Here is a 26,390-nt window from a genome sequence, read left to right as displayed (position 1 = left end):
TTCTGGAATAAGAATTAGAATAAGTTGCATCAAACAAGATAGTTTATGCTCAACTAAACCATGAAACAGAAGCTGCACTTTGTCAGTAAATCTGAGTGATCTGTATAATAACATGTTTCTAGAACTGCTTTTGGGCAGTGTTTTGGTCTCCAAAAGCAAACATGTTTTCAAGAGATTTTTAGGTGTGCTGACAAAACTAAAATGTTCCATCTTGGAGAAGAGATAAAATACTGTCATGTGTCATTGGAGCTAATGGAGCATTACAGTGAGTGTAGTATTTTTAAGCTATTGTGTGTATCTAGGGGAAATGATACTTTGCATACAATAGTTAACTCATGTATAACCGGTATAGAGCTTTCAGATTTTAACATTTTCTTCCTTACTTTGAGAGTAAGTAACCTTAATATCAAGTTACTTTTATTATTTTCTTTTTGGGGGGGTGGGGGGCATGTTCTAGGACAGGAGTCAGTAAAAGTCATGCTTATGATGCCTATGAACATTTTATGGTCTGATCAGTGTTGAGTTGACTTATGCTGGGAAATACAGATTAAGACTTAAATGGTTTAACAACTTTACCAGGTTTCTTATAAAGTCTATGCAAACACTTAACAGCTTTCAAATGACAAAATGTCATTTCTTCCATTAGTATCTAACTGTTGTCTCTTTTGGGAATCCATATACTAGACTTTTGCAACAATTCCAATCACAATGAATACTTGCTAACTAAATATTATACTGGGACTGTAATAATACACTATTTGTGTAAAAAAAAAAAAAAAAAAAAAAAAAAAAAAAAAAAAAAAAAAAAATCGTGTATGTCAGTTTTAAAAAAGTTAAGGAGCTGTTGTTTAGGGTTGTATAGCAAGTTATAAAATAGGTGACATGAGGATAGAGTAAGATTCAAGATGCATTTGGCATTATATGCAGTCAAACCCTGATAATATCACATGCATGGGACTGCAAGAAACCTGTGATACTAAGGTGACAATAATGAGACTTGCACTTGAAGCAGCACAGGATGACCACAAGGGGAGAAAAAACATTTTGTTCGCATTCCTTGAGAGTTTGCGCAATGGACTTGTTTTAAAATAGCATCATGAAGGGTGATGTCATGGATGTAAACCAAGAAGGGTTAGAGTTTATACCCAACTCCTTTAGTGTATCTTTTTTGATTTATGTAATTAGCTAGTATGACAATTATAGCATAAGAAGTGAAATAAAAACCCTGAAACTATACTCTGCTAAAAAGTGATATACTCACTGATTGGGGGAGAGGTTATATCACCACGCAATTAAAACTGGGAGGACTTAAGTCCCTCCAGTCCTTCTGTCTATGCCAGGCTCCCATCCATCCCCTGGAACCACAACTTACTTCACCCAATCTCTGCCCTTTTATTTATTCTTTGGATTTCACAAATATTCCTGAAAACTTACCCTGTGTAGTAAAACCTATTGCAATGTTTCTTCAAGGTGTATTATTTTGCCAGTATTTGTATGCTTACTGATTCAGAACATCATTCAGTAGTGACATTAAGCAGTAAATTTATCCAGTCATGATCAGTTAAGATGTTGAATTTGAGTGGTTTGTGACAGTGGCCTGAGTGACAGTAGTTGGAAGTTTTGCATTATTATGTATGGAAATTAGCCATTTATGACAGAAGTTGTGATTATAGGTGGAGTGTGATGAAGAAGAGTGATCTTATCTGGGTTTGATTGTTTGTCAAACAATTATAAATTAATATTAACATGATTTAGGAAAAAATGAATGGTGAAATTTTGACAGGAAATATCAATGAATGTGTTGTGCAAGGATAGGAACCTGTTTAACAATGAGGTAAACAATAATCAAATGCAGGGGGAAGGAATACTATTTACAGAGTGAAAAAACCATGTTCGTGGAAATGACTATAGGTTTTAAGTAGATAGTGTGATGCACTTAGATCAGTTTTGAGAGAATGAATCAAGAGCACAGTCATAAATAAGTTATGATCATTTTCAACCCTTTCAAGTTTTGAATGGGAAATACTATCACATGAATGATGGGCATTAAGCTAAAATATAATTTTTATGTAATAAGGAGCAATTGTGAAAAACATTCTCAGTTTTAATTGGGGGGGATGTATGTTACTACTCTTAGTCTTTTTTTATTACCTGAATTTAATTTATCCACGTAATGCTTAAACGGCAGTGAGTTTAATACCTTATGCATACCAGCTGTTTCAAATGCTAAATAAGTTTCATAGTTGCTTTTCTAAATGTAACCAAATAGAATAAACTCTTCAGCTTTAATAAGCACCAGAACTGCCACAGCTCAGGCGGTTTTCCTTTTAGCTGGGTGGTAAAAGCTACATTTCTTCAGTAGAAGATCCAGAGGGTTTTTATCAGCTTAAGTCCTTGCTAGCTCTGATGTATGATACAGTAATGACACTTAAGCCTGAAGTGGGTCATGGGTCTGTTAGCTAATGAATGAGTATCTAGTGTTGCAGAACCCATCATGACTTGCTACACTGCTCTCTTCTGTAAATTCAAACTCATGAACACAATCAAATCTCTTCTATGATGAAAAAAGTCTCCTTACTCATCAACACCACACACACACACACACACACCCCCCCCCCCCCCCCCCCCCCCCCCCCCCCCCCCCCCCCCCCCCCCCCCCCCCCCCCCCCCCCCCCCCCCCCCCCCCCCCCCCCCCCCCCCCCCCCCCCCCCCCCCCCCCCCCCCCCCCCCCCCCCCCCCGGCACTGAGTAGTAGATAAGCTTTGCAAAGCTGAACTATTGGAAAGGGGTTACTTAATAATGTTTCATAAACTGTTCTTCCTGACATATCAGTCTAGCAGACTTAATTCTGTTTCTGCTAGCAAATGCAATTCTTCCCACTCATTCCCCAAGAGATGTAACCCGTTTGGTGCTGTATTATGTATGCTATTTTTTCCATAGACTGCCTTAGTCATCAGCTCTTGCAGGTATAAACTCCTTTGAGTATACAGTTACAAGAGGTGTTTTTTTATTGTTGTTTGTTTTTTAATTAAGGCAATGTTCTCCTTCTATGGAAATTAATGTTGCTAAGTCATTTCTACTTGATAAAAAGAGCTGCCAGGATGCAATAGCTTAAAATGATCATAGGCAAGTTTAAAATACTTGATATGAAATTGTCATGGATAACAGTACTCTTTTATAGTTAGTTTATAATGTAGTGCAACAGTTAAGAGATGGGCATGAAGTTATTTTTTGCACTTCTAACTTTTTTCAAGGAACAGCAGTATATGCTAAACTAACCTTCTGCAGAACATTTTCAATTAATGTTACAGTATTGCCCAGGAGATGCTTTTAGACGTTAATTTTAAAAATCGCATTTTCTTAGAAAGCTTTGCACTAAGAATATGTTTAGGAAAGCCAAGGGAAGCAATTTCTTTGGTCTTAATAATTGAATTTTGCTCTAAGATTAAACAAGAAATATTTTAGGAGGTTGTGAAAAAATTTGAACTAAACGTATATTTTGAGGTGTAAGTTATCAATTACTTAAGCTTCTGCAAACAGGAGTTCCACTTCTAGTCTGTTATTATTTCACTACAGATTAAGAGACTTAACAGAGAATTTGAAAACATCACGCATGTCACTGTTGAATTTGGCTTGGGATTATGCAAGAGGTTATGTTAAAAGACTTTGCCTTCATTTGCAGCTACTTTTACATATTCATTGTCTAGAAATGTTCTTGATTACTGAGCACTGGACCAGAGTGCTGTGTTAAGTTCTCTAGGTATGTTTAAGCATTGCAAATTGGAGGAAATCTACAAACGGCAATACCATATGCATTCTTTCTTCCTGAAGCTACAAACTCTTGGCATGTGCAAAGATGTATACATGTGTAGATATTGAAACAATTTGGTTAAAAAAAAAAAATAGAATATCTTAATTTGGACCAGAACTAATACAGATTCTAATGCTGACAGTGATAATACCACACAGCCACGTATAACTAATCCAAAAAGTCTGTGTTATATCGAACAGGATTTGTTAACACAATCGTGGTTCAGGGGAAGGAGCAAAGAAAACTACTAAGTCTCAATTTGTCAGACTATTTTCATTTTAATTACTTCTATATTTTTCAGATATCACCTTGTTTAATGGTGCAATTGTTGTTTTTTCTCATGCTGCACTTTTTTTATTTTGTTGTTGCTGCTGTTTACTGTTTTTTCACTCGTGCCATCAATCTGCATGATCATTTTAAACAAAGGGTAGCAAAGTCCAATCACTTAATTCTCTCCTATCCAGGATCCTAAATTTAAACAATTGTCTTTTGTACTACTGGAAGATCCCAAGTACTTCCATCTCCAAAAGAAGTTTTGTTTTTGCTGTTTTCCCCATTTTAATGCAACATTTTAGCTCCTTTCTTCCCCAGACTTCTGCTGTCTTTCCCTGTCTTGCACCTGTCTTTAGTATCCCATCTTAAGGTCTCAGTTCCCAAGGAGAAATGTTCCTTCAGTTGCATAGGCCTTCATTAGTATTTTACTTTGAGATCCCGATACCATTTTCTCTGTTTTTTCTCCAAGCTTCACTGATTTCTGCAATACTCCTTCTCAGTTAAGTCATTCACCTACCCTTATCAATGTTTTTTCTTGTCAGTCTTCAGGACCAGAGACTTCTGATTACTTACGATGCTGCTTGTTAAAAAAAAAATTAAAAAAAAAAGGTACTAAACTAGATGAAGTAAATTGATGCTCAGTGCCTCACTACTAACTTACATCTTGGCTAAATTCCAAACAGACTTCTAAAGTTTAAATGAAACAAAAGTTTTTTCCAAATTGGGAAATTGAGTTAAGATTATGTAACCTGTATCTTGTTCAGCCATCTGTAGCCCTTACCCATTTCACATCTTTACACCTCTGCTCTGCAAATCACTTGCAGAGGATGCAGGAGAAGTAATATATTTGAGCATAATACTGTGTTGCGTGATTTGCAGCTTAAAAGACTTTAACTTTTGGAAGGTGTTGGAAAAAATGTAGCAATCATACCATTCAACATTAAAAGTGAGTTGGAAAAATACCTGCAGATCTTAGGGTTCAGTTAATGTTTGGTTTGCAACAAGTTTTGTATATGGAGTATATTCCAAAATGTAATCAAAAGAACCATTGTCTTGTTTTGGTTTTTGGTTTTTTGGAGGGAAGAGGGTAGATGTTTTATTTTTGAGGGTTTTTAATAAAAGAACACAGAGGAAAGAGAATGAAAGGAAACAACCTGCGTAAAAAAACAAAATGGATCTTTAAACTATTGCAAAATACCTGAGGAGCTGAGTGACTTGGTACTGTTTAGTACAGGTGTAAATCATGTGAGTTTTATAACCCACATTACTTTGAATTGAGCTGCTTAGTAAACTAAATCTTAGAATTTAAGTTAAGATTTTCATAAATGCTCAGCACTGACTTAGTTCAGCTACCACAGAAGTTAGCGAGTTCTATCGCTGAAGTCAGTAGAAAATTAAGTAGGGTTTTTGGAAATTAACTGCTGTTAACTGAGTGAGTGGAAATAAAATCCAGAAAGTGCTTAAAATGAGGCAGTTGAAATGTCAGAAGTTGACTTAATGGCAAAATAACACTGTTGATCAAGGCTGCCAAGATGAGCTGAGCTGGAATACAAGCAAATTGGTGAAAAATTGCATTAAAAGAAGAAAACCCTCCTGAAAAGCAGAATTGGCTGCAAGATTCTTTTTTTTTTTTTTCCCAACCATTTTATCCTTTAAAATGACCATTTGCTGTAAAGTGAGGCAGAGTAATGGAAACCTAGCCATTTAGGGCAAAGATAAAATACCTTGTTCACTAATTATTGGGTGTCTTTCAATTGTGATTTCTGGTCCAAAGACACTTTTGTCAGCGCAGTAGAACATGTCACCGCCTGCTGATTGGTAAAATATTTTTGAGTCTGTCATTAAACTAATTTTGTAAACTACTAATATATTCATATGGCCGTTTCCTATATTCCTTTATCAGTCTTTCTTTCTTTAGGGTATATATTACTGTGATTAAACTTGCATTTGACACCTAGGGCCCATATTGCAGTGAAACAAGGCTGATATTTAAGTGGGCAATAAACATGAGTGTATTCTTATAATTATGTTATTCCAAAAATCACTGAGAAAGTTGTTAGAAGTTATTGTAGAGTTTGAACTTAAATCTCTCCTTATGCTTATTCTTCCCTGTCAATCAATTATTGTATAAGTAGTCAAAAGTTAACAGTTTTCCGAGAATAGAGGGTACCTTATGGATCAGAAGTCCCATGGCTGAAAAGAATATTCCTGGAGGATAGCATATAATGGGAATGAAAGATGGAGCTGGATTTATTGATAAACAGGAAACCTGTGGAGACGGCAACCATTTTTAGGTTTGGAGAGTTATGAGAAAACCATAAAATAATTTAAACTTCCAAAATTAAAGAATATATGAATGGGTTTCAAAATACCCAAGATATTCTTTTGCAGTTCATTGAACTTGAAAGGTTGCTTTTCCATGGGAGATTTTGGGTTCAGATCAAATGGGTTTTCTAGATGAGTGATACTGTTGGAGTGATGATGTTGCCATGATGGTTCAGGAATTGAGAGATCTTTTATTAAACCAAATGCATAATTAGGAGAGATTTAGACAAGCTTTCAAGGGCAAAGTACCCTTCTTCACGTCTCAGTCCTATACATGTGAATAATCCTTTAGTAAAGGAAGTTGAGGGTTGTAGGTGACTACTGCTAATAAGGATTGTAGTTAAGAATTACCAAGGTCAGGGAATGATAGTTAAAATTTGAATCCTCAAGAATTAGAGTCCCGAGAATGATATATAGTTGGGATAAGCTCTTGAAAATACTCTAGTTGGAACATCAAGCAGTTAATAGTTAAAAGATGGGAGACTTTTGAGTAAGGATTGGAGTCTTCTCTTGCTTTTTTGGCTTCCGGATGCTTACTGTGGGAGCATGTGGTTTGAACAGCCTTCTTCACCATTGGTTGAGTTTACCTAGTAGAATTACCAATACTCTGGCAAAAGCTGAGTTTTCAGTGGTGTTGATCATTTGTTCCTTACTAGCAAGATGTTCCAAAGAGCAGAGTGAAACAGTTGCTCTGGAAACTGTTTTTGTTTTTCCGGACCTTTTTTGAAGAGACTGGGGAAGGGAATGATAGATTCTTCATTGCTAATTGTATCTGATTTTTTTTAAAGTATCCTGAAGAAGTATCTTAGAAGTACATAGTTTAAAAAAGGAAATAAAATAATATTTATTCCAGATATACACATTAATTAGCCTTGTTAATAATTGAGTCTAAGAAGAATTGAAATAAGTATCCAAAAATAAAAATATCTGATAAGGCTCTTCACCGTCCTATTTAGCTTGCTTCCATCTACATTTTAAAGGTAATTCAAAATTCCAAATTTTGAATTAAATTCTTACACTTTGAAGATTTGCCATGTAGAAGTGGCCTGGTAAGTCCCATGTTTGTCTCAGTGACTTAAAATCAAATGTTCCTGGTGTGTAAATAAAGATTTTATTTTTCTAACTTTCAGCTGTGCGAAAGAACAGATAGTCCAACTGTTCTGTAATTCATAGCTCAATGGGAAGCTAGTTAAATGATTTTTTTTAGTACCACAGCTATATTTTTTTTGTACTACCAGCAAGGGTAGAATTTTTTTAAAACTGGAATGGGTCATAGCCATTTTCACACAGCCAACTTGTTTATAAACCTTGATTTAGTTTAAAAAAAAAAAAATTGTTGATAGTACTGAAGTCAGTCTGTGTTCCTATATGTGGAATTGTCTGACTGTAAAATAAGATGTAAGATGAACGTTCTGTACCTCTACCAAACATTACAGCATTTTTGTAGTATGTACTCTTTATAATATTTCATGAATTTTATATTCTCTTTAAAATAAACACATTAATAAAATGTCGAAGTCAAATTTTTATATTATGGAAATAAATCTTGCCAGTCAAGTATCGTGAACAGATTGCCCCTCATTGTAGTAATCATACTACCTAAACTTTAGCACTATAATTAAAAGGTACAGCACAGGAGTAGAACTAAGTGCACTCAGGGCACTAAAATGTTTCTGTGTTTTGTCATATGAATAAACTATGATGAAGTTTATGTTCAGGTTTCAGTTCTTATGGCTTGTTGGATGTTCAAACTAGTTTGAATTGTTAATGTTGTCCTGCCAGTGTCAAACATCCTTTGATGTTTTCCCAAAATTAATCTTTGCAAGAAACGCAGTGTCAAAATGCATAAGTCAAGATTGCCTAGCATTTATGAATTCAAGTCCTATTGTATCTAAGCAATCTACGGATTAAAGGATATGATGTTGCCTTGATATTAAAAGTGTACTGTTTATAATCAAATGGGTGTTTTATGGATAGCTTAATATGTTTAAGGACCTGAAAATAAACAGGCAATTTAAATGTTCATGTTCTTTGTTGAATAAGGACTTCCTCCTGAAATCCATCTTTTCCTGTCATTTGATGTTGTTGTGACAGCCATTATTATTGAAGAGTAGGATATTAAATACAACATTATGATTTCACAAGTGTTACTGAATGTGGCATCCTGGATGCAAGACTTTGTTGTCAGCACTGAAATCCCATCATGAGTTTGACTGTTTAATACATGAGCTGAGGAGCAAAGTTATTATGCCTTTATTCAGTAGACACTGCGTAGAGCTTTACATTTGAATATTTAAGGATTTAAGTGTTAACAATGCTTAGGTGGATCTTAGATTATCCAAAAAAAAATTTTTAGATCCTGGTTTGAATATTGTAGTTGCTAACCAAATAATACTACTTTAGACATTTTAAACTACAGTTTAATTTGTCGAGCCTCTGAAAAATCACTTAAGGTTCAGATGCTGATGTTCAGCCCTACCTCTTACATGCCTTCCTATCAATCCAAAGATTACAGGCCACAGGTTTCTGATAGTTGCAGGGAAAATGTTTTGTAATCTGAAAACTTAACATCTCCCACTAATTAGATACTGATTTTAAATTTTCCTTTTCTCATAATTACAGAGTATCTGTCTCTTACAATTATCCATAAGTGGTCTATGTTACCCTATATTGATCTCTTCAAGAGCATTATTGGCCTTGGCTTCATCTTTGTATTGGTTGAAGATCCCAAGATCTGGATTTAGGCTACAGATTAATTTTCTCTATAAATAACAGTTTAGGGATGGGCCTGAGAGCCTCCTATACTTGAATAAACTAGAAGGTTTGAGTCTTGGTACAAGACTATAATGTAGATATTTCTCTTGCATTTTAGAAAAGTTTTCTACTTGTGACAACCAAGGTGTTTTTGTGCACAGTGGAGGAGTGGAATGGCATAAAGTTATTGTTAATTGTACTATTTTCATAGCTCCCTTTCCATCAAAAGCCCAAAGAGAAGTTCAAGTTATATGTAGCCTTAGGATTGATGATAGAATGGCTTAACATGAGATCTTAGGTTCTTAGGAAGGACCTCAGGGAGATTCTTTGGAGCCAAATGTTACCCTGGCAAAAGATAAAATCTTTACTAATACAGCCTAAGTAACAGAAAAGGAGTAAATTGGTTAATGAGCACTTACTTTCTTTTTGGATTTTATCACAATATCAGGAGAACTTTGTTTATTGATTATAAACAATTTTTAGAGTGGTTTTGTAAAATTATTTGAGAACTGTCAGGGTGCCTGCATTATATCACAGTGTGAAAGTTAGTAGATCTCTGTGCAACATTAAACACCCTGGGCTAAGTGTTCCTGCTGACCAACACAAAGTAACTTAATCTCTAACTCTATATATTTTTTTTCTCCCTTCTTGCAAATCTTCTTGATACTTTTGGAACAGTGAACATAATGAAATAGAGCCATGCATGGTCTGTTGCTAGTAGCTTTATATGGAAGGCATTCAGATGCTAGGTAAAACCCTAGAATGGGAATAGAAGATTGCAAATAGTTGCACTCTCATTGTATGGCTCGTACTATGGTATATCTGTTTGCTAGAATGACAGTTTTTGGAGGTGTCGGAATGCATCAGCAATTTCAAATAAAGGGGGCTGGGGAATTAATAATGTAGGTAAAGGTTCCGTTTCTGAAGGATCAGACTAGCAGAAACAGTACAGCTTTTGTTTCATTCTATTTTAATGCTTCTCCTGCACTTGCTCTTTAATGGTGTTCATTTAAGGTGATTACATTTTTCATATAACCATAGCACTTAGTTTTCCTGGTAAGGTTTTCAAAAAAGAATGAACCAAAAGCTTACTGTATTTACCCATTTGACATCTCTTAATTATTGGTGTAAAAATTACTGTGTAAACAAAATGGAATTATGTAAAATCCTGTATTTTAATCAGTGAGGGCTCAGGGAATAATGAAAAGCGTTGTATGAGGAAAGTAGTCACACATGAACTGCTGCAGAAAGCCTGTGGAAACTACATCGAAGGTTTTACTTGGCAGAAGCTGGCACCGCAGCTTCATGTCCGTGCATTTAAAAGATCGCAATTTAAAAATGGCTTGTCCACTTAACTGTATAATTCTCCAGTATTCCTCTTGTGTCACAAGACTTAGTGGTTGATAATTATTGTCACAGTAAAAAGCAGGATTGGAATGAAGGAGTAAGTTGTCTTTTCAATAGAGTGGACTTAATCAGCCCAGGTTCTACCATTTTGCTAAGGATTCCTCTTGAGTGATGAAAAGTTGATGTAGCTTGTTCTCTTGCCAGTATGCCCTCTTTTAGGGGTATGCAAGAGGTGACTGGAAAGCACAAATGAGGTGGGGGCTAAACCACAAGGCAACACTGCAAGATCCATGCACAGTGCAGTGGTCCCTAAGGAACTGCTTCAGCCAGGAAGTTTTTAGAGCTGTCCTGAGCCTGTTTCTGGGCCTTGTCTACACTGTGAAGTTGTGCATAGCTGTGTTGGGAAAAGTATCCAAAGCTTTTAATCTATAGCCAAATGGTTGTGTTGGAAGAACCTGGGCGTGTATGCAGCTTTTCCTGCAGAAAAAAGCTGCTGCCAGCAAAATGTCTACTACATGGGGGAACTGGCGTAATTAACAGAAAAAAAACTTTGCTAACACAGCTGTCTAGATACGAAGGGGTCTCTGTCACTAGAGCTGTGGTGGTAACAGCTCTGTAATATAGATTAAACATAGGTTATAGTGGGCACAGTTACTGTTCCAGAATTGGAGAGACTGAAAGATAGCATGACTATGCAACCTGATGCTTCCAGTGGGTCAAAAAAAAAAAAAGACGGAAAAAGGAGTTGTCCCCTTGCTTAATGTTTCAGTGCAGTGCTGTGAAAATTCATAATTAGTTCTGAATTTGCTTGCTTTGGGTTTTTAAGTAAATTCTTTGATATCTGTCTATCTATCTATCTGTCTATCTATCTATCACTGCAAATCTGAGTTTAAAAAGTTTCAGACAGCTTCGTTTTTAGAAAAACCTGGACACAGTGTATTTAGAGGAATATGGATCTAACTTTTTAAACTCAGACTTTCAGTGGAGAATTAGTGTAGTCTGCATGTAAATTTTCAAGTTGACTTCAGTTCTTTAAATCACTCATAGTATTATTTAAATATATTAAATATTGCTATGAGGAATCACCTTTCATAAAGTAAACAATCATCTTTATTATCATTTTTATTAAAACATTTTTCATACTAATATGGCTGGTATTAAATGCATAGTAAGTCTTGCCTGAAGCATAAATGTCTAATTGGAATTGTCATGCAGTGGAGCTGTTTTGCAGCTCAAACTTTCTTTTCAAACCAAGGTTGGTCTCCTTGAAGGCAGTGATTTATTATAAGCATTTGTAGAGATGTATGAGAGAGTTGGGGGGGAGGGGGTGGTTGTTTTTTCCCATGATTTTGAAAAGATTTTTTTAAGGCGTTTTTGTTTATTAGGGGAGGGTTGTGTTGTTTTGCTTTATCATTGAGCCAAAACTTACCTTTTGTTGGTTACTTAGTGGAGAAGATCAAACAGGAGGTTAAATTTCTATGATGAAATTGTTCAAATGTCCACTATGAAAATCAGTGCAAGAAGCTTAAATTTACCTTGACAAGATCTTATCAAAGAGAAGAAATACTACAGCATTTTTTTAACACTTCTCAAAATTAAATGCTAGTATTGTTGTCAAGCTAGCCTCTCTCAGATGTGGACATTTTTGCTTGTTGCTTTTAGTTTTGGGAAGCTAGCCTCTGTAAAAGGATTTGTGCTTTTGCTAGATTTAGTTTGCTACTGTATTTTGAATACTAGAACAACTTTTATTCAAGCTACTCAGTAAATTGCTAAAACTGCCTTTGGACTGCTTACTCTTGATTTAATTTCACTGATACTGTTGCAAATAGCTTTAAGGGAATATTAAGATCAACACTGAAAATTCCATTTTAATTTGCCTTCTGCTATCTGTTCTAATATGGAGTGTAGTCTTTAATAATCCAATTTACCTTACTTCAGTTTCACAGATGTGGAGCAATAGTTGTAAAGTTTTGGGTGGGAAGAGAGGGGAGGTATGGGGTAACTTCAGCATGGCATTTTTTCAAACATTTTTCATGTGCTTAGGTACATCCAAGCAGAAGTCAAGTTCCCTGCAGGTAGCAGATAAGGACCTACTGCCACCTTTTCACCCATACCAGCCTTTGGAATGCATAGTAGAAGAGACTGAAGGCAAGCTGAATGAACTTGGACAGAGAATTAGTGCTATTGAAAAAGCACAACTCAAATCATTGGAATTAATTCAAGGTGAACCGTTAAATAAAGATAAAATTGAAGAACTTAAAAAGAACAGAGAAGAGCAAGTACAGAAGAAGAAGAAAATACTGAAGGAGCTACAGAAAGTGGAAAGGCAGTTGCAGATGAAAACACAACAGCAGTTTACCAAAGAATATTTGGAGACCAAAGGTCAGACAGACACACCACTTCCCCTGCAGCAACAGTGCCCACATACAGGTGTCTTTCCAGAAGTGGAAGGAGATAAGGGTCTACCAGAGGATAACTTTTCAGGGTTACCTCAGGTTGACACAGTCTTGTCTAAAGATGATGAGCAACAACAGTCTTCACCACCTGCTGAACCAATAGAGTTTGTCCCCATCCAGCCTTTGCCAACATCGCAATGTAATTTTTCCAGTAATTTAGGTTATAATGGGACAGATTCTCTTGAACTTCAGAAAGCATTAGGTAATCAGCAGAATATAGGACAGCATCAGCAAATTGCTGGACATGGGCAGGGGCTGTTAGTTCAAGAACCAGACGGATTAATGGTTGCCACTCCAGCCCAGACGCTTACCGACACTCTTGATGACCTAATAGCAGGTGGGTTAAGAAATATACATATTTTTACATTAATTTGTGTGCTCAGTTTCCCTTTCTCTCCTTCCCTCCCAAAAAAAACCAGAACAAAACCAAAATCTTGGGGTTTTCCAAATTGGGAATACTTGCTTAAGAATAGTCCTTATTAGTGCTATTAATCCTAACAGTCACTTCCCATTCTAACTTTTTTTTCTTTTTGCCAAACTGCTGAAAACAGTGCTGTACTTTCCTTTATAGGACACCTGCAGCCACTGCAACCTCTTCTTTTTCTGTGGTACAGACCTAGTCATGTGTAGTTAGAAGAGGCCATTGGGGAAACTTGAAAACATCACTAATTTTTTTTCTTTGTTTGTTTTTCTATGGAGTTTTATATATAGCCTCACACCTACATGGATTTCCTTTATTGGCAGTTGTCTCCAGTGAAGTACATAAAATATTGCCTCATTGACAAATGTACTGTCCTTTCTGCCAGAAATGTTTGGTACAGTGTAAACTCTAAACACACATGCAAGTCTATCTGTCCCTTCAGTACTTATCTATAGAACTGACTTGTTTTCAGAGCAAATTCTAAACCTCAGTCATTATAGTAACAATTTAAAATTTTGAAAACTGTATATGCAGCTCCATTTGTCCAAGGGAATGAAGTGGTGGTGGAACCAAGGGATGAATATGCCACAGTGGCTATCTGGATGAAAAGCAAAGATCAAAACAACTGTGGCTTTGCCAATAGCTGTATGAAGATGAATCAAGATTTCCCTAAATAAGTTCATGCTTACTAGTCACATTATGGAAAAGTTAACTTTGTAGAGCTTGCTTCTGGTACTTAGTTAGGATATCTGTTTCTTGCTGAGGATGTGAAAGATCTAAATGCAGTCACAGTTATGTTTAGAGGCAGACTACTCCTTGATGGTCTTTGCTTTTTTAGTTTTTATCCAGTATCTCACCTCTTCTCCGCTCCTTTTGTCTGTTCCTTAGCCCTTATTCTCCTGTCTTTTTTTCCCTCTTTGATTAATCAGCCTAATTTCATCCTGAATTTTTATAAATATAGAATAGGATTTGCTAACTGGCTTGCAGGAACTTCCTAACTGGTAACTTGCCACAAGCAAGCGCATGTCAGGCCTGACAGCCATGTTGTAGCTTTCCCTGAAAGCAGTGTTTGAGTACTTTTAGATAGTCATTATATATCTCACAAGGCCACTTTCTTTTCAGTAGTGGTGTCTGTCATTCAGAGAAGTTCTCCAGCAGTTTAGGGAGTAGGATTCAGTTCCCTCTTACCTGGCATGACTTTCTCTTGTACCCCAGGCAATGTTTCTTCAGAGAATTAAATTGGGAATTAACCACTTAATTTGTAACAAGTGAAGCTGTGAATTACTTTTAAATATTCTTACTGTCTGAAGTCTGAAATTTCAGACCAGAGTAAGGAAAACTCAGGGTAATATATATAATGTGACTTAAAGAGCTGAATCTTTGGACTGAGTATTGCTAACTTTTTTTGCGCATCTGGCACAAGCAAGGGCACATGGCATGTTCACTTAAGCAATTACCAGTTGTAGATTGTCTCAGATCATGTATGATCTCCATTCACATGGAAAGTAATAGCAACAGAAGGACCTGCAGGAAATTAGTTTAGATAATAGAAAAAAATCTGTACTAATGTTGTTTTGTGTATATTACATAACGTAACTAACTTTTCAAAACTTATACCGTAAATAGCTTAATCTTTTAACAAGATTTACTTTTACATTTACTAAATGTGCTTTGATTGAAATGTGAAATATACAGACCTCTTACTTGAAAATGCTTGCTTTTTTACTGAAGACTACTGCATATTTTGTGTATAATTGAGAAACCCTGTCAATATGTTCTAAATATGTAGTCTTTAACAGTGTCTATATATATCTCATTTATCAGTTAATACCATGAAACTATATACTGCAATGTCTGCAGCCATTTAAGAACAAATTTTCATAGAACGTACACATTTTAGTTTTCATTACAAAATAGTTTTTATTTTTATATATTAGTGCCAGTTAGACATGTACCGCTGCTATTAAATTTATCCTAATATCCAGTTTGTTCACAAGAGTGTAACAATGAATAGTTTTCAGAAACCCAGATTCCACATGCTGCTGTTGTAAGTGCTGTTACCATTGTTCCACTTAAAGGCATTTTCTGAATTTCATAAAAGTAAGAGTTAAGCTTCCAGAAGGCGAACAAGAGTGATTTTTTTTAAAGCTTCTTGGTTTTGGTCAAGAATCCAGTTTGTCCATTGCTTTTAGTATTGATGTAGTGCATTAGTGGCAGACTTCTCCAGAGGATTTATCTAAACTTCAGTTAGTTTTAGAAACTTCAGTTAATCTTACCTCGGTCCTGGGGAAGCTCTTTGAGAAAATAATCCAGGAGCACATCTGCAAGGAACCAGCAGGGGAGATTATGCTTAGAGGCAATCAACATGGGTTCATTAGAGGCAGGTCATGTCAGACCAACCTGGTTGCCTTCTACAACTAGGTCACAAAAGCCCTGGATGCAGGGGTTGCGGTGGACGTAGACTTTCTGGACTTCAGGAAGGCCTTAGACACTCTCTCACCCCATCCTTAAAAATTAGGCGACTGTGGTGTTGATGCCTACACAGTCAGATAGGTCACAAATTGGCTGGAGGGCCCAGAGAGTGGGGGTGGTCATTTTCAACCTAGAGGGACATGGGCAGTGGGGTTCCCCAGGGCTTGGGCCGCACTGTTCAATATCTTCCTTGGCGACTTGGACAAGGGGGTGAAAAGCACCTTGTTCAAGTTTGCAGATGACACTAAGATGTGGGGAGAAATGAGCACGCTAGAAAAGACATCTGTAAGAACTGCTTTATAGTCAGGGCGGCTAGGATCTGGAACCAACTTCCAAGGGAAGTGGTGCTGGCTCCTGCCCTGGGGGTCTTTAAGAGGAGGCTTGATGCCTACCTGGCTGGAATCATTTGACCCCAGTTTTTTCTCCTGCCCAGGCAGGGCGTCGGACTTGAAGATCTACAAGGTCCCTTCTGACCCTACTTCTATGATTCTATGAGGGACAGGCTACAACTAGATCTGGACAGTTTACAGAGAATAAGATGGGTTTCAATACGGACAAGTGCAAGGTATTGCACAAGGAGAGGAAAAACCAGCAGCATACCTACAGGCTCTGTGCTGACCTTTTGTCAGCACAGAGGCAGAAAAGGATCTTGGAGTCGCTATTGATTCCAAGATGAACATGGGCTGCCAATGTGGGGATGCAGTCAGGAGGGCTAACCACACCTTGCTGTGCATCCATAGATGCATCATGAGCAGGTCCAAGGAGGTGATACTCCCCCTCTATGCGACATTGGTCAGGCGGCAGCTGGAGTACTGCGTCCAGTTCTGGGCGCTGCACTTCAGGAGGGATGTGGACAACATGGAGAGGGTCCAGAGGAGGGCCACTCGCATGATCAGGGGACAGCAGGGTAGGCCCTATCAGGAGAGGCTACGGGACCTGAACCTGTTCAGCCTCCACAAGAGAAGGCTGAGAAGGAATCTGGTGGCCACCTACAAACTTGCCAAGGGGGACCAGCAGGCAGTGGGATAGTCCCTGTTCCCCCGAGCACTACTGGGAGTTACGAGGAATAATGGCCATAAGCTGACTGAGGAGCCTCAGGCTAGACATCAAGAGGCGCTACTTCAGTCAGGGCAGCTAGGAACTGGAACTTCTTAGGGAAGTGGTGCTCGCCCCTACCCTGGGAGTCTTCAGAAGGAGGCTAGACAATCACCTCGCTGGGGTTGTTTGACCCCAGCATCTTTTCCTGTCCATGGCAGGGGGGTGGACTTGATGACCTGCTTAGGTCCCTTCCGACCCTACCAGCTATGAAACTGAACGTTAAATGTGAACTACTTTATTTCTGCTGAATTTTAGGCCCTTCACCATAGCAATTAATTTTTTCCCCAGCAACATTATTTATATTAACTAGTCTGCTAGTTAGTGCATCAGCTGCAGAGAGAGTACAATGTTAAGACATAGGGCAGCTGATGTTAGGGAGGAGGGATTGAGTTTTATAAAAGAAAGCTGGAGCTCTTGACTTTTTTCCTTGTTTATCAAGTTACAGTAAAGCTGCTAGGCTATACCCATCTTCAATTATAATTGAGCAAAATTTGGAAAATTAAATTCAACTTTTAAATTGAACTGATTCATCCTAAAGTAACATTTTAGTTAAAGTGGAATTTTTAGTAGTGTCATACAAAACAAAATTCTGAATTCTTTACTGCAGTTGTGCCATGTTAGGCTCAAGGCTTAATTGGTTTTGATAAAGATGGATGGAATTGTTCTGGTTATTCGCTGTGTTTAAAGGAAAGAAATGCCATAATTTAGTGCAGATTATTTTGAAATTTATAGTGGGTTTGACTGTCGTCTTGCAGGCTCCACCATGTTAAATGACTCCACTACAATTCAGGTTTGGTAGGCAAGACATTAGGTATTGGGGTTTTATTGTAGTTCATATTGCACACACACAGGATAAGCATTCTCATTTAGCCACTTTTTATTTTAGAGGTCTGTTGCTGCTGAAGACCACAAACTTAACTTCCTTACTGATGATTATTATTAAGATTTGTTTTTATTCTCTTCAGTTTGTGCCGTTCAGCCTCCTTTTTCTATATTTTTTCATAAATTTTGCACTGTTTTTCTGTCTGGATTTCTCACCTCAGAAAATTTGGTTGGATGAACTGAAACTGAATTGATAAAATGTAAATTTTTCTGTTTGTACAATCATTTTGCTAATATTTTCTCTAAAATCCACATTTGGGAATGTTTCTCCATAACAGACTTCTGTTGTAATGTCTTGTCATTGTTATTTCAAGATTACTTTTTAGGTTACTGCAGTGTGAAATGTTGGATAACTCTTTGAACTAGTGTTGGTCAGCAGTATAATCTAAAGTGGAAAACAGAAGTTGTCTATACTAGAGTCCCATTTAGAATACTGTTTGATCTAAAAAGAGCAGATAGCTTATCATTGGTTAGAAAAGATGAATTGTTAATCAGAATAGAGTTTTAAGGTAGTATTTTCTGTTTATTTCAAGATATGGTTTTATAAAAAAGGAGCCATCAGTAGTCCCTAATCCATGAGATGAAATGCATACCACCTGCAAGGTACTCTAATCTAAGTGTGGTTATAGGGGATCAAAAAGTTTAAAACCATTTGACAGGTGGAGCAAAGTTAGGTTGCCAGCAGCATGTGACTTCCTCAATGTCACTGCTTGTGGACCAGCAAAGGCTGGAGATCAGTGTATGATGCAATACTGAAATATTACAAATATACATCCATGGAAAAATCAAGGGAAATAAACCTAAATTGTTAATTACATTCATTTTCTTAGCAGTCTTAGTATAGAGTGGACAGTAAACTTAAGTTATATTTAGCAGTTTACAGATTAAACAACTGACATCTATCTTTAGCTGCAAACTAGAACTGCCATAACTCCTGCCAGTGTTCTTGAAAATTGCTATAACAACCTAATGTAAAATTATAGGGTCTCTCATAAGTTAGTTTCTGCTCTGTGATTCTCTGTTTTTTGTCTAATGTCAAACCTATTCATAATGTAATCTTTAAAAACCAATCCCAGAAAGAATAAAAATTATTTGCAAAGATTAACAAAAGTATGATTTAGAAAATTACAGGGCTTTACTTCATAAACTATAGAATAACTCTTAAAATCAACATAGGTAAGCTATGAAAACTTCATACTTATTCAGGCAAAAAGTTTATCAAATAAAACTGGTCTATACAGGTGCCTTCTAAAAGTTAATATATGGAAACATCTAAAACCTACCGTATTATTTAGTTCCTGAGTTGCATATGGCAAGACTACTGTATTGACTCAAATTCAAGACCAGGCTTTTTATCCTTCCCCCTGGGTTCAGCCTTGGAGTTGGAGTCAGAGTTGCTGCCTCTGCCCCCTCACTACCATTTCTGTCCATTTTCCCTCCCCCTTTCCCGCCCCCTCCCAGCAGTTGAGGCTGTGGTGGCAGCAGTTTCTGCCCTGCCTCCTGCGCTCAGCACAGGGCCAGAGCTTCAACAAAAGGTAAGTGGCAGGGGCAGGAGTGAAGGGGTGGGGCAGGTATAGGGTGAGGAAGCAAGTGGTGGGCGACAAGGTACATGCATCTGGCAAACAGCAGCAGGGAGGCATACAGTGGAGAAACAGGTGCCAGAGGATATAAGAATGGGAGGGGACAGACAGGAAGCATGGGGCCAGGTCTGGTGGGCAGGGGCAGACCAAACCGCTTGCCCTGCAGTGGCAGGGGATGAATTTAAAACAAGCCTCTAATAATTAGATTCTCTACTTGGAAAATTATAACAAATTTATAAATTTCCCATGTGTAGAATCTAATTTGGGGGTTCATCTTAAATTCACAATCATTTTGGGTATGGGTGAATACATTATTTGAGGGGGGAAGGGCATATGAAGTTAAATGCATGGGGTTTTTTAAAACAAATTCTTTAATAATTCTTGCAGTTAAACTTTTGGCCTAATCACACCAAGAAAAATATTTTTTGTATTTTAAAAGTAAAGCAAAAACTTGGCCTTCATGTCATTAGCATTTTGTCTGACTTACAAAGTTATGGATGTCATGGATGAAACATAATATATTTCAGTTAAATCCTGCAGAATTCTTTAGAGACCTAGTTGAAGGTGTCTGCTAAATTATATAGTAATAACTGATTTTTCAGGTCCTCCACCAAATACTGATATTTGTCACACCAGTTCATGAAGTGCATCAGTATAGGGGTCTTTCCAATTTAAATTTTCCTGCTTTGTTCTTCACTGCACACACAAGATCCTAGGACTGTTTTTTATGTTCATATGCATTTGTCCCAGCATCCTTTAGCAAAGTATCCCTTTCCTCATTATATAGTTTTCTTTTCTTCCTTTGCTCTTGCATTTCTAGATAGTGCTATTTTGATACTGTGCAGATGGTGAACTGTATCAGAATCCTTCAAGAGTATGCCAAAAATAGAGAATTATGCAGGCTTCTGAGGTTAAAAACCAGCTTAGAAGTTATCCAGGAAAGTATGACCATTTCTTCTGTTTATGAAATCTCTCCAGGAAGGGTTGTTCCCACATGAGGAATCTTTTCATCTTGTTCTTGTTTCACAAACTGGCAGTGAAGTTTCCAGTTACAATAGCCACTAAATCTGTCCTGCCCCACATGAGCATCTGTTTTGTAGCTTTCCTTTGGACCTTTTCTCTTTAATGGCATTTTTTTGTCTTGGTACTATGGTTTGATTCATGCAGGTCGTCTTAATTTTTGTGCTACTGTGCTGCACCATCAAAATATATTTTTAGTACTATTGCTGAAGGCAGCCAAAATGTGGGATGGCTATAATTCTACATGTTCATACTGTTGCTACTAGAAATCTGCAGTTCAAATTATACTGCAATAGGATTTAGTCATTTGCAAATTGCCCCAACATCTCAGATTGCGAAGTAGTCTGGCAAGGATACATTGGGCATGTGGTGTTTTCAAGTATAATGATTTCTTTGCTTTTAAAAAGGAAATGGCAAGGTCACTCTCCCATTCTTCTACAGCACCCTCTCATAATCAAGGTTTCAGTGTTGCTATGCTTCCTGAGTTTCCGTGTTCCACAAATGAGACTGATAGCTGACCTGCATTTCTGTTGTAATTTTTATAATGCTGAACCATAAACTTTGGGTGAAATATAGTGGTACCAGCTTAGTTAAATTTGGTCCTGTATAAATATTTTGTCAAGATAAAAGGAAAAGTTACTTGTCATAAGGGGTTCTTTGGGGATCTTTCTATAAAATAATAAAGGCAAATCCTAACCAACCTACACGTTGATATTAATAGATGTTTTGATTTGTTACTTCACTGAACTAAATTGGCTTCCAGCTTATGTTAGAAACCTTTATGAGATTTCTGAGCTTTTAGTCTACATTAACATTTTCATTGGTCTAATTTCAGGCTTGATAACGAACACAGAGAATCACAGGTTAGGAATCTAAAATTTGCCAATATGGTAACTTTTGAAAGCAGTTAAAGATTATTGACTTCCCTATCAGTCATCAGATATTGCAGCAAGCTGGTTGTTGGATTTAACTTGAACCACTATGCAATATTTCCATTACTGTACAAAGTTGGACAGACAATGCCCTGTGAATGGATTTAGGCCTTGTTATGTGTTTTTAAAGTTTTGATTTCTTCAGCATTAAGAGGAAATGTATTTTAATAGGGAATCTTAAAGACATTAACTATCTGAGGTAGTATCCCTTGGTGTGCTACCTTTCTTCTTCCTTTCCAAAAAAATTAAATATGTAATGGTTGTAGGATGTGAAATCATTGTGCTAATACATACCTTAAGGAGGGTCTGTCTTGTTTTAGAGGGAATTAGTCCTTAACTGCGTAATTTTCTTCTTACTTTGGACAGAGTAATCTTTGGAAATCCACTTACTACATAGCACTTAATAGTGCTTCCTATATGTTAACTGTATTACGTTGCCTAATTAATCAAAGCTTGCTGCTAAGGTAGGTATGTGTTAATCCATAATAAGTGAATGAAGTGTAAGAACTTTTTTACATTTGCAAACTTATAATACAAACCTGATTTGTTCATGATGTACTTAGCATTTGAAGTGAACTCCATTTGAGTCCAAGTGTAAGACATCATCGCTGTTATGCTGTAATTCAAATTTAATGCTCAACTTTGAGTAGTGACTAGAGTGAACATCTAACACTACACTGAGTGTTTTTGGAACTGTATCTGAAAACTTCCACCTCAGAGGATTTTTTTCCCCAAATTTCGTCAGCTCTAAGAAATACATTCTGATTCTTTTTAAAATCCATTCAGTTTTTTAATATATCATTGATATTCCATGTTAATAAAAACAAACATCAAATATACTGAGATTTAGAGAAGGGTGTATATCATATTTCTTGGTCTTCCCAGTTACAGTGATATTTATCCTTGAAGATAAGCTGTTGTCTTTTAGCTAGTGTATTTGCACTTCCTATTAGTAAATAATGGTTTGTCAAAACATTTTAAATGCTAATATTTAGGAAAAAATCTGCTCATGACCTCTTTTTTTTCTTTTCATCATCCTTTTTCTATTAAGAATATTTGCATGAAAACAGATAATGCTGCTTTCTTTCCACCTGAGCTCATCAGACACCTATGTCATCACAGTTGCATATGGCAAAAACACTGTAAAACACTACCCATTTTGTCAGTTGTGCATTTTGTTCAGATTTGCTTAGAACAAATTGGGTTATAGGATCTCCTGTTTCTACAAAAGCCATTTTGCGTCCAAATGTGATTTTCATATTTGTGGTTTTTATAATAGCATGCAGGGCATTGAAACAAATCAGTGAGAAATAGGGAATATTTCTGTTCATCGGATTTCCTATTGGAGCCTTTCTAATTCATCTGGTTTTTCCTCAAAAATAGTAACGATCCATAGTGCCGTTGAGGTTATGCTGAGGTCCTGAACTTAAAATATGCTAAGAATGTGCTTTTCTTTGGCCTTTCTGCTTGTTCTTAGTCTTTTGTTTGAACTCTATGACTCTAGACTTTATTTTTGGGTTACTATCCCTAATGCACTTCAGATTTGTTTTTTAAACTAACAGGTTTCTTACACAGTTGAAGTGTAGATTTAATTTCACAATGGGATTTTTCCATTCTTTTGCAAAAGGTTGATTCAAAATGATAGAAGTGTTTAGGGGAAATACACAAGAACTTTTCTGCTTTCTTACTTTCCTAGACTGCTACATCCTTACTGATATTCTCTATTCTTCTGAATTTGTTTTTGGCACTAAAACAAAATTAAGCGATCTGGAACTCATGTTTTAACTCTTTCTTTATTTGCCTTACTTGACAACTTTGTACGGATGTTCACTACCCTTTAGATGAAGTACTTCTGAGTTCCTGACTTGTTCCTTATTGTCCAACTCTTAGATTGTGCTTTTAGTTGTAAGTACTTTCAGTGTCTGCCCAAAGTGAACATGTACATTGAACTGTAACAGCTGAGGTTACAGTATTAAAAAAAGTAACTTATATTAATGGTTATTTGCAACTAACCTTGTAAAACCACCTTTCTGATCCAAATACAGTGCAGCATACTTGCTTTTTTTATTTGCAGAAAAGTTTCTATAAATTGTTATTTTCAGGGGCCCCTTCAAGCTGATACAGTGCTTTTAGGAAATGCATTGTAAGAGTCTGTACCTCTTTGTTTAATTTGAAATGAAAAATTCCTAAGAGCAGTATAACAATATTAATGTTGTTTTTCAGCTGTGAATAGCAGAGTGCCCACTGGCTCCACTAGTTCCACACACACCACGGAATCTCCTACACCGGAGCCCTGTTCGCAGACGCCAAGCAATGTGGCTTCTCAGTCTGTACTCCCTATGTATCCTTCAGTTGACATTGATGCACATGTGAGTAATTTAATTTGACTACAGATTCATCTGCTTTAGTGATTTGTTTTGAAATTTTGAAGTCCAGTAGCCATATGTTTAGAACTGAGAATTCACTGTCAGAAAAAACTTAATGTACACTTTTTTGCTTCTTACCATTCAGACTGAGAGTAATCATGATACTGCACTGACCCTTGCATGTGCAGGTGGTCATGAAGAACTTGTATCTGTATTGATAGCACGAGGTGCCAATATTGAACACCGAGACAAGAAGGGTAAGCTTTACAAATAATTGTTTGAGTTGGGTGTATATTTCATTTCTTACATCTCCACTTTTGAGTTACTCCATGTATACCACTAGCCTCACCCTCGTCTTTGTTTCCCTGTATCCCTTAGGAGTTTAGGAGTAGGCATGACTGTACAAACAAGTTTTTGGAAAGTAAAGAAATGTATTTCTTTGCCATACATTAGGCACTCCATGTTAACTGTCTGTGTGTGCTGTTACCCGGCAGGAAATGAATGCTAACTCATAGTTTAGCCCTCACAGTTGCCACTGATTAGCTTTCATCTATTATAGAGTAACAGTATGTGCTTAGGCAGTTACCATGTAGCAGTGGACATGCAGTAAATCACCACACTCATTCACTTCAGCGTCATCTCACTTCTAGTCCCTACAGTATGGAAACATACCAAATTCCATAGCCCTGCTCCAAAAAGATTAGGAACCTAATCTTATGACCACTTAATATTAGAAGCTGCATCAGGAATGTCTTGACCTTAAATATAGTCAGGGCCTTTGTTCAGGAAACATGATTACATTCTCCTGACTGCGTAATCATTTAAACAGTAGTAATTGATCAATCAGTGCTGGTGCCCTGCTATAGTAATCTGAAAAGTAGAAAAGTAGCAATATAGCAAGCACTCATCCCCTCATATCTACCTAGAGCACATGTAATTTATCTTATTTAAGATAATTAGCTGTGCAGGTTTGCAGGTGCATTTCCTAAAAAGAAAAACAACTTTTAAAAGTGTCAGTGCCTGTAGTTAATTCCTAAGTTTTCTGCTGAGAGTGGTGCTTAAGTTGAATGCTGTAGGCAGACTTAATATTTCAGGTTCAGTGACCACAGATTGTCTCCTTGTACCATCCAGCTCCTATGACAGAAGGCTTCTTACAGACTTCTTTGGACTTGCTGCACATGTGCATTTCAGTCTCCTTTGTGAGTGTTCAGGAGTTCCCTTTGCAGAGAGGCAGTTCTCCTTCAGTAATGTTTCCCATACAGGTTTCCCTCCATTTGTGCTGTATATGCGTTCCTGGAAAACAGTGCGTAAGTCGAAATCGCATAAAGGGAACCCACTTTACAATGTAACAAATAGGAATGCATTCCAAGATTTTGACTGTACTGACCCCAGACCCATTTCTACCACTTTTACAAGACAATTTTGGTGCTCACCAACAGCAGACAGTACACACAGTTACAGGGCACTGTCATAATGGGGATGGCAACTACAGAAATGTGTTGCAGGCAATGAGCGAGGAGCACAGATCCACACAGGAGACTATATTTTGGTGTACATCACTCCCACAATGCACCACATAAAGCAGCTGACTGCAGGCTTCCACCACACCCAACGCATAAGAGTGAATTTACCTCGCGTATAATAAATTTTCGTTATAAAAAGGGTCAGCGCATAAGAGCGAATTTGTGCATATGGAACCTGCATAAAGCAAGGGAAACCTGTATTGATTCTGCAAAGGAGCATTGAGTCTCATGGCCTGCCTGAGATAAATGTCAAGGAACTGAAATCAGTTGGACACCCTGGAGACATAAGATGGACCCCCCAGATGTTCAAAAAAGTGACTTTGTGGAATTTTGTGTTTTGGGGTCTACATCTTGAACTTCTTGCTCAAATGACCCCAAATTTTGGTTGATTTCACTACCCAGCTTCCTGAACAGGTACAGGATATTTCAAAACAGCCTTAGCAAGCATGTGGATGTTAGAGTACTTAAGGCCTTGCTATATTTACCTGCCTCTGTCTGCAGAAGCTCTGTATCAGACAGCAGCTACCACTGTCATACTACTTGAGTGTATGCACATCCATGCACTTCAGGCAGTTCACTGGTAGCTAGCTGAAGGTGTGAGTGTCTACATGTGCATTGCACCACCTTTCATTCAGCAGGAGTGGTGGAGCTGCTGGAGAAAAGAGGGTTCTGCTGCAAAGGAGCTTTGAGGGTGGTTGCACTCAAGTTTCGCTGTGGTATAGACTTAGTCTAAGTCACCTTTTAAGCAGAAGGCACTTAAGCTTACCTGTACCACAATGGGCACTCCATTATAATACAGTTTAAAATATTCTGGGTGGCATCTAAGGATGATTATTCTTGTATTTGACTCGGGTATTTATGACTGATTACCCATTCAGGCATACTTTCATACCTACCAGTAATCTGTTAAGTTTGTCAGTTTTCTCACATGATCTTTGTTGGATTAGGTTTTACACCATTAATTCTGGCTGCAACTGCTGGACATGTTGGCGTAGTGGAAATCCTACTAGACAAAGGTGGGGATATAGAGGCACAGTCTGAGCGCACAAAAGACACACCACTTTCACTGGCATGCTCTGGTGGACGCCAAGAGGTACATCTTTCTCTCCTTTTTTTTTTTTTTTTTTTTTT

At 37.3% G+C, this 26,390-nt stretch overlaps 1 protein-coding gene across 1 annotated transcript in view; it reads left to right on the top strand.

Annotated features, from left to right (window-relative positions):
* Window positions 1-26,390, top strand: part of LOC109289799 (ankyrin repeat and KH domain-containing protein 1-like) — a 204,498-nt gene that overhangs the window by 147,208 nt on the left and 30,900 nt on the right. The window contains exons 15-18 of the mRNA XM_019506001.1: window positions 12,553-13,302; window positions 23,594-23,739; window positions 23,882-23,993; window positions 26,207-26,352. Of these exons, the coding sequence (XP_019361546.1) occupies window positions 12,553-13,302; window positions 23,594-23,739; window positions 23,882-23,993; window positions 26,207-26,352 (1,154 nt within the window). The remainder of the gene's footprint in view (window positions 1-12,552; window positions 13,303-23,593; window positions 23,740-23,881; window positions 23,994-26,206; window positions 26,353-26,390) is intronic.

The sequence above is a fragment of the Gavialis gangeticus genome, unplaced genomic scaffold (assembly GCF_001723915.1).
Source record: "Gavialis gangeticus isolate Ggan-Ray unplaced genomic scaffold, GavGan_comp1, whole genome shotgun sequence".
Classification (NCBI taxonomy): domain Eukaryota; kingdom Metazoa; phylum Chordata; order Crocodylia; family Gavialidae; genus Gavialis; species Gavialis gangeticus.
Note: the sequence above shows the minus strand (reverse complement) of the source record. Positions and strands in the feature narration are given on the sequence as shown.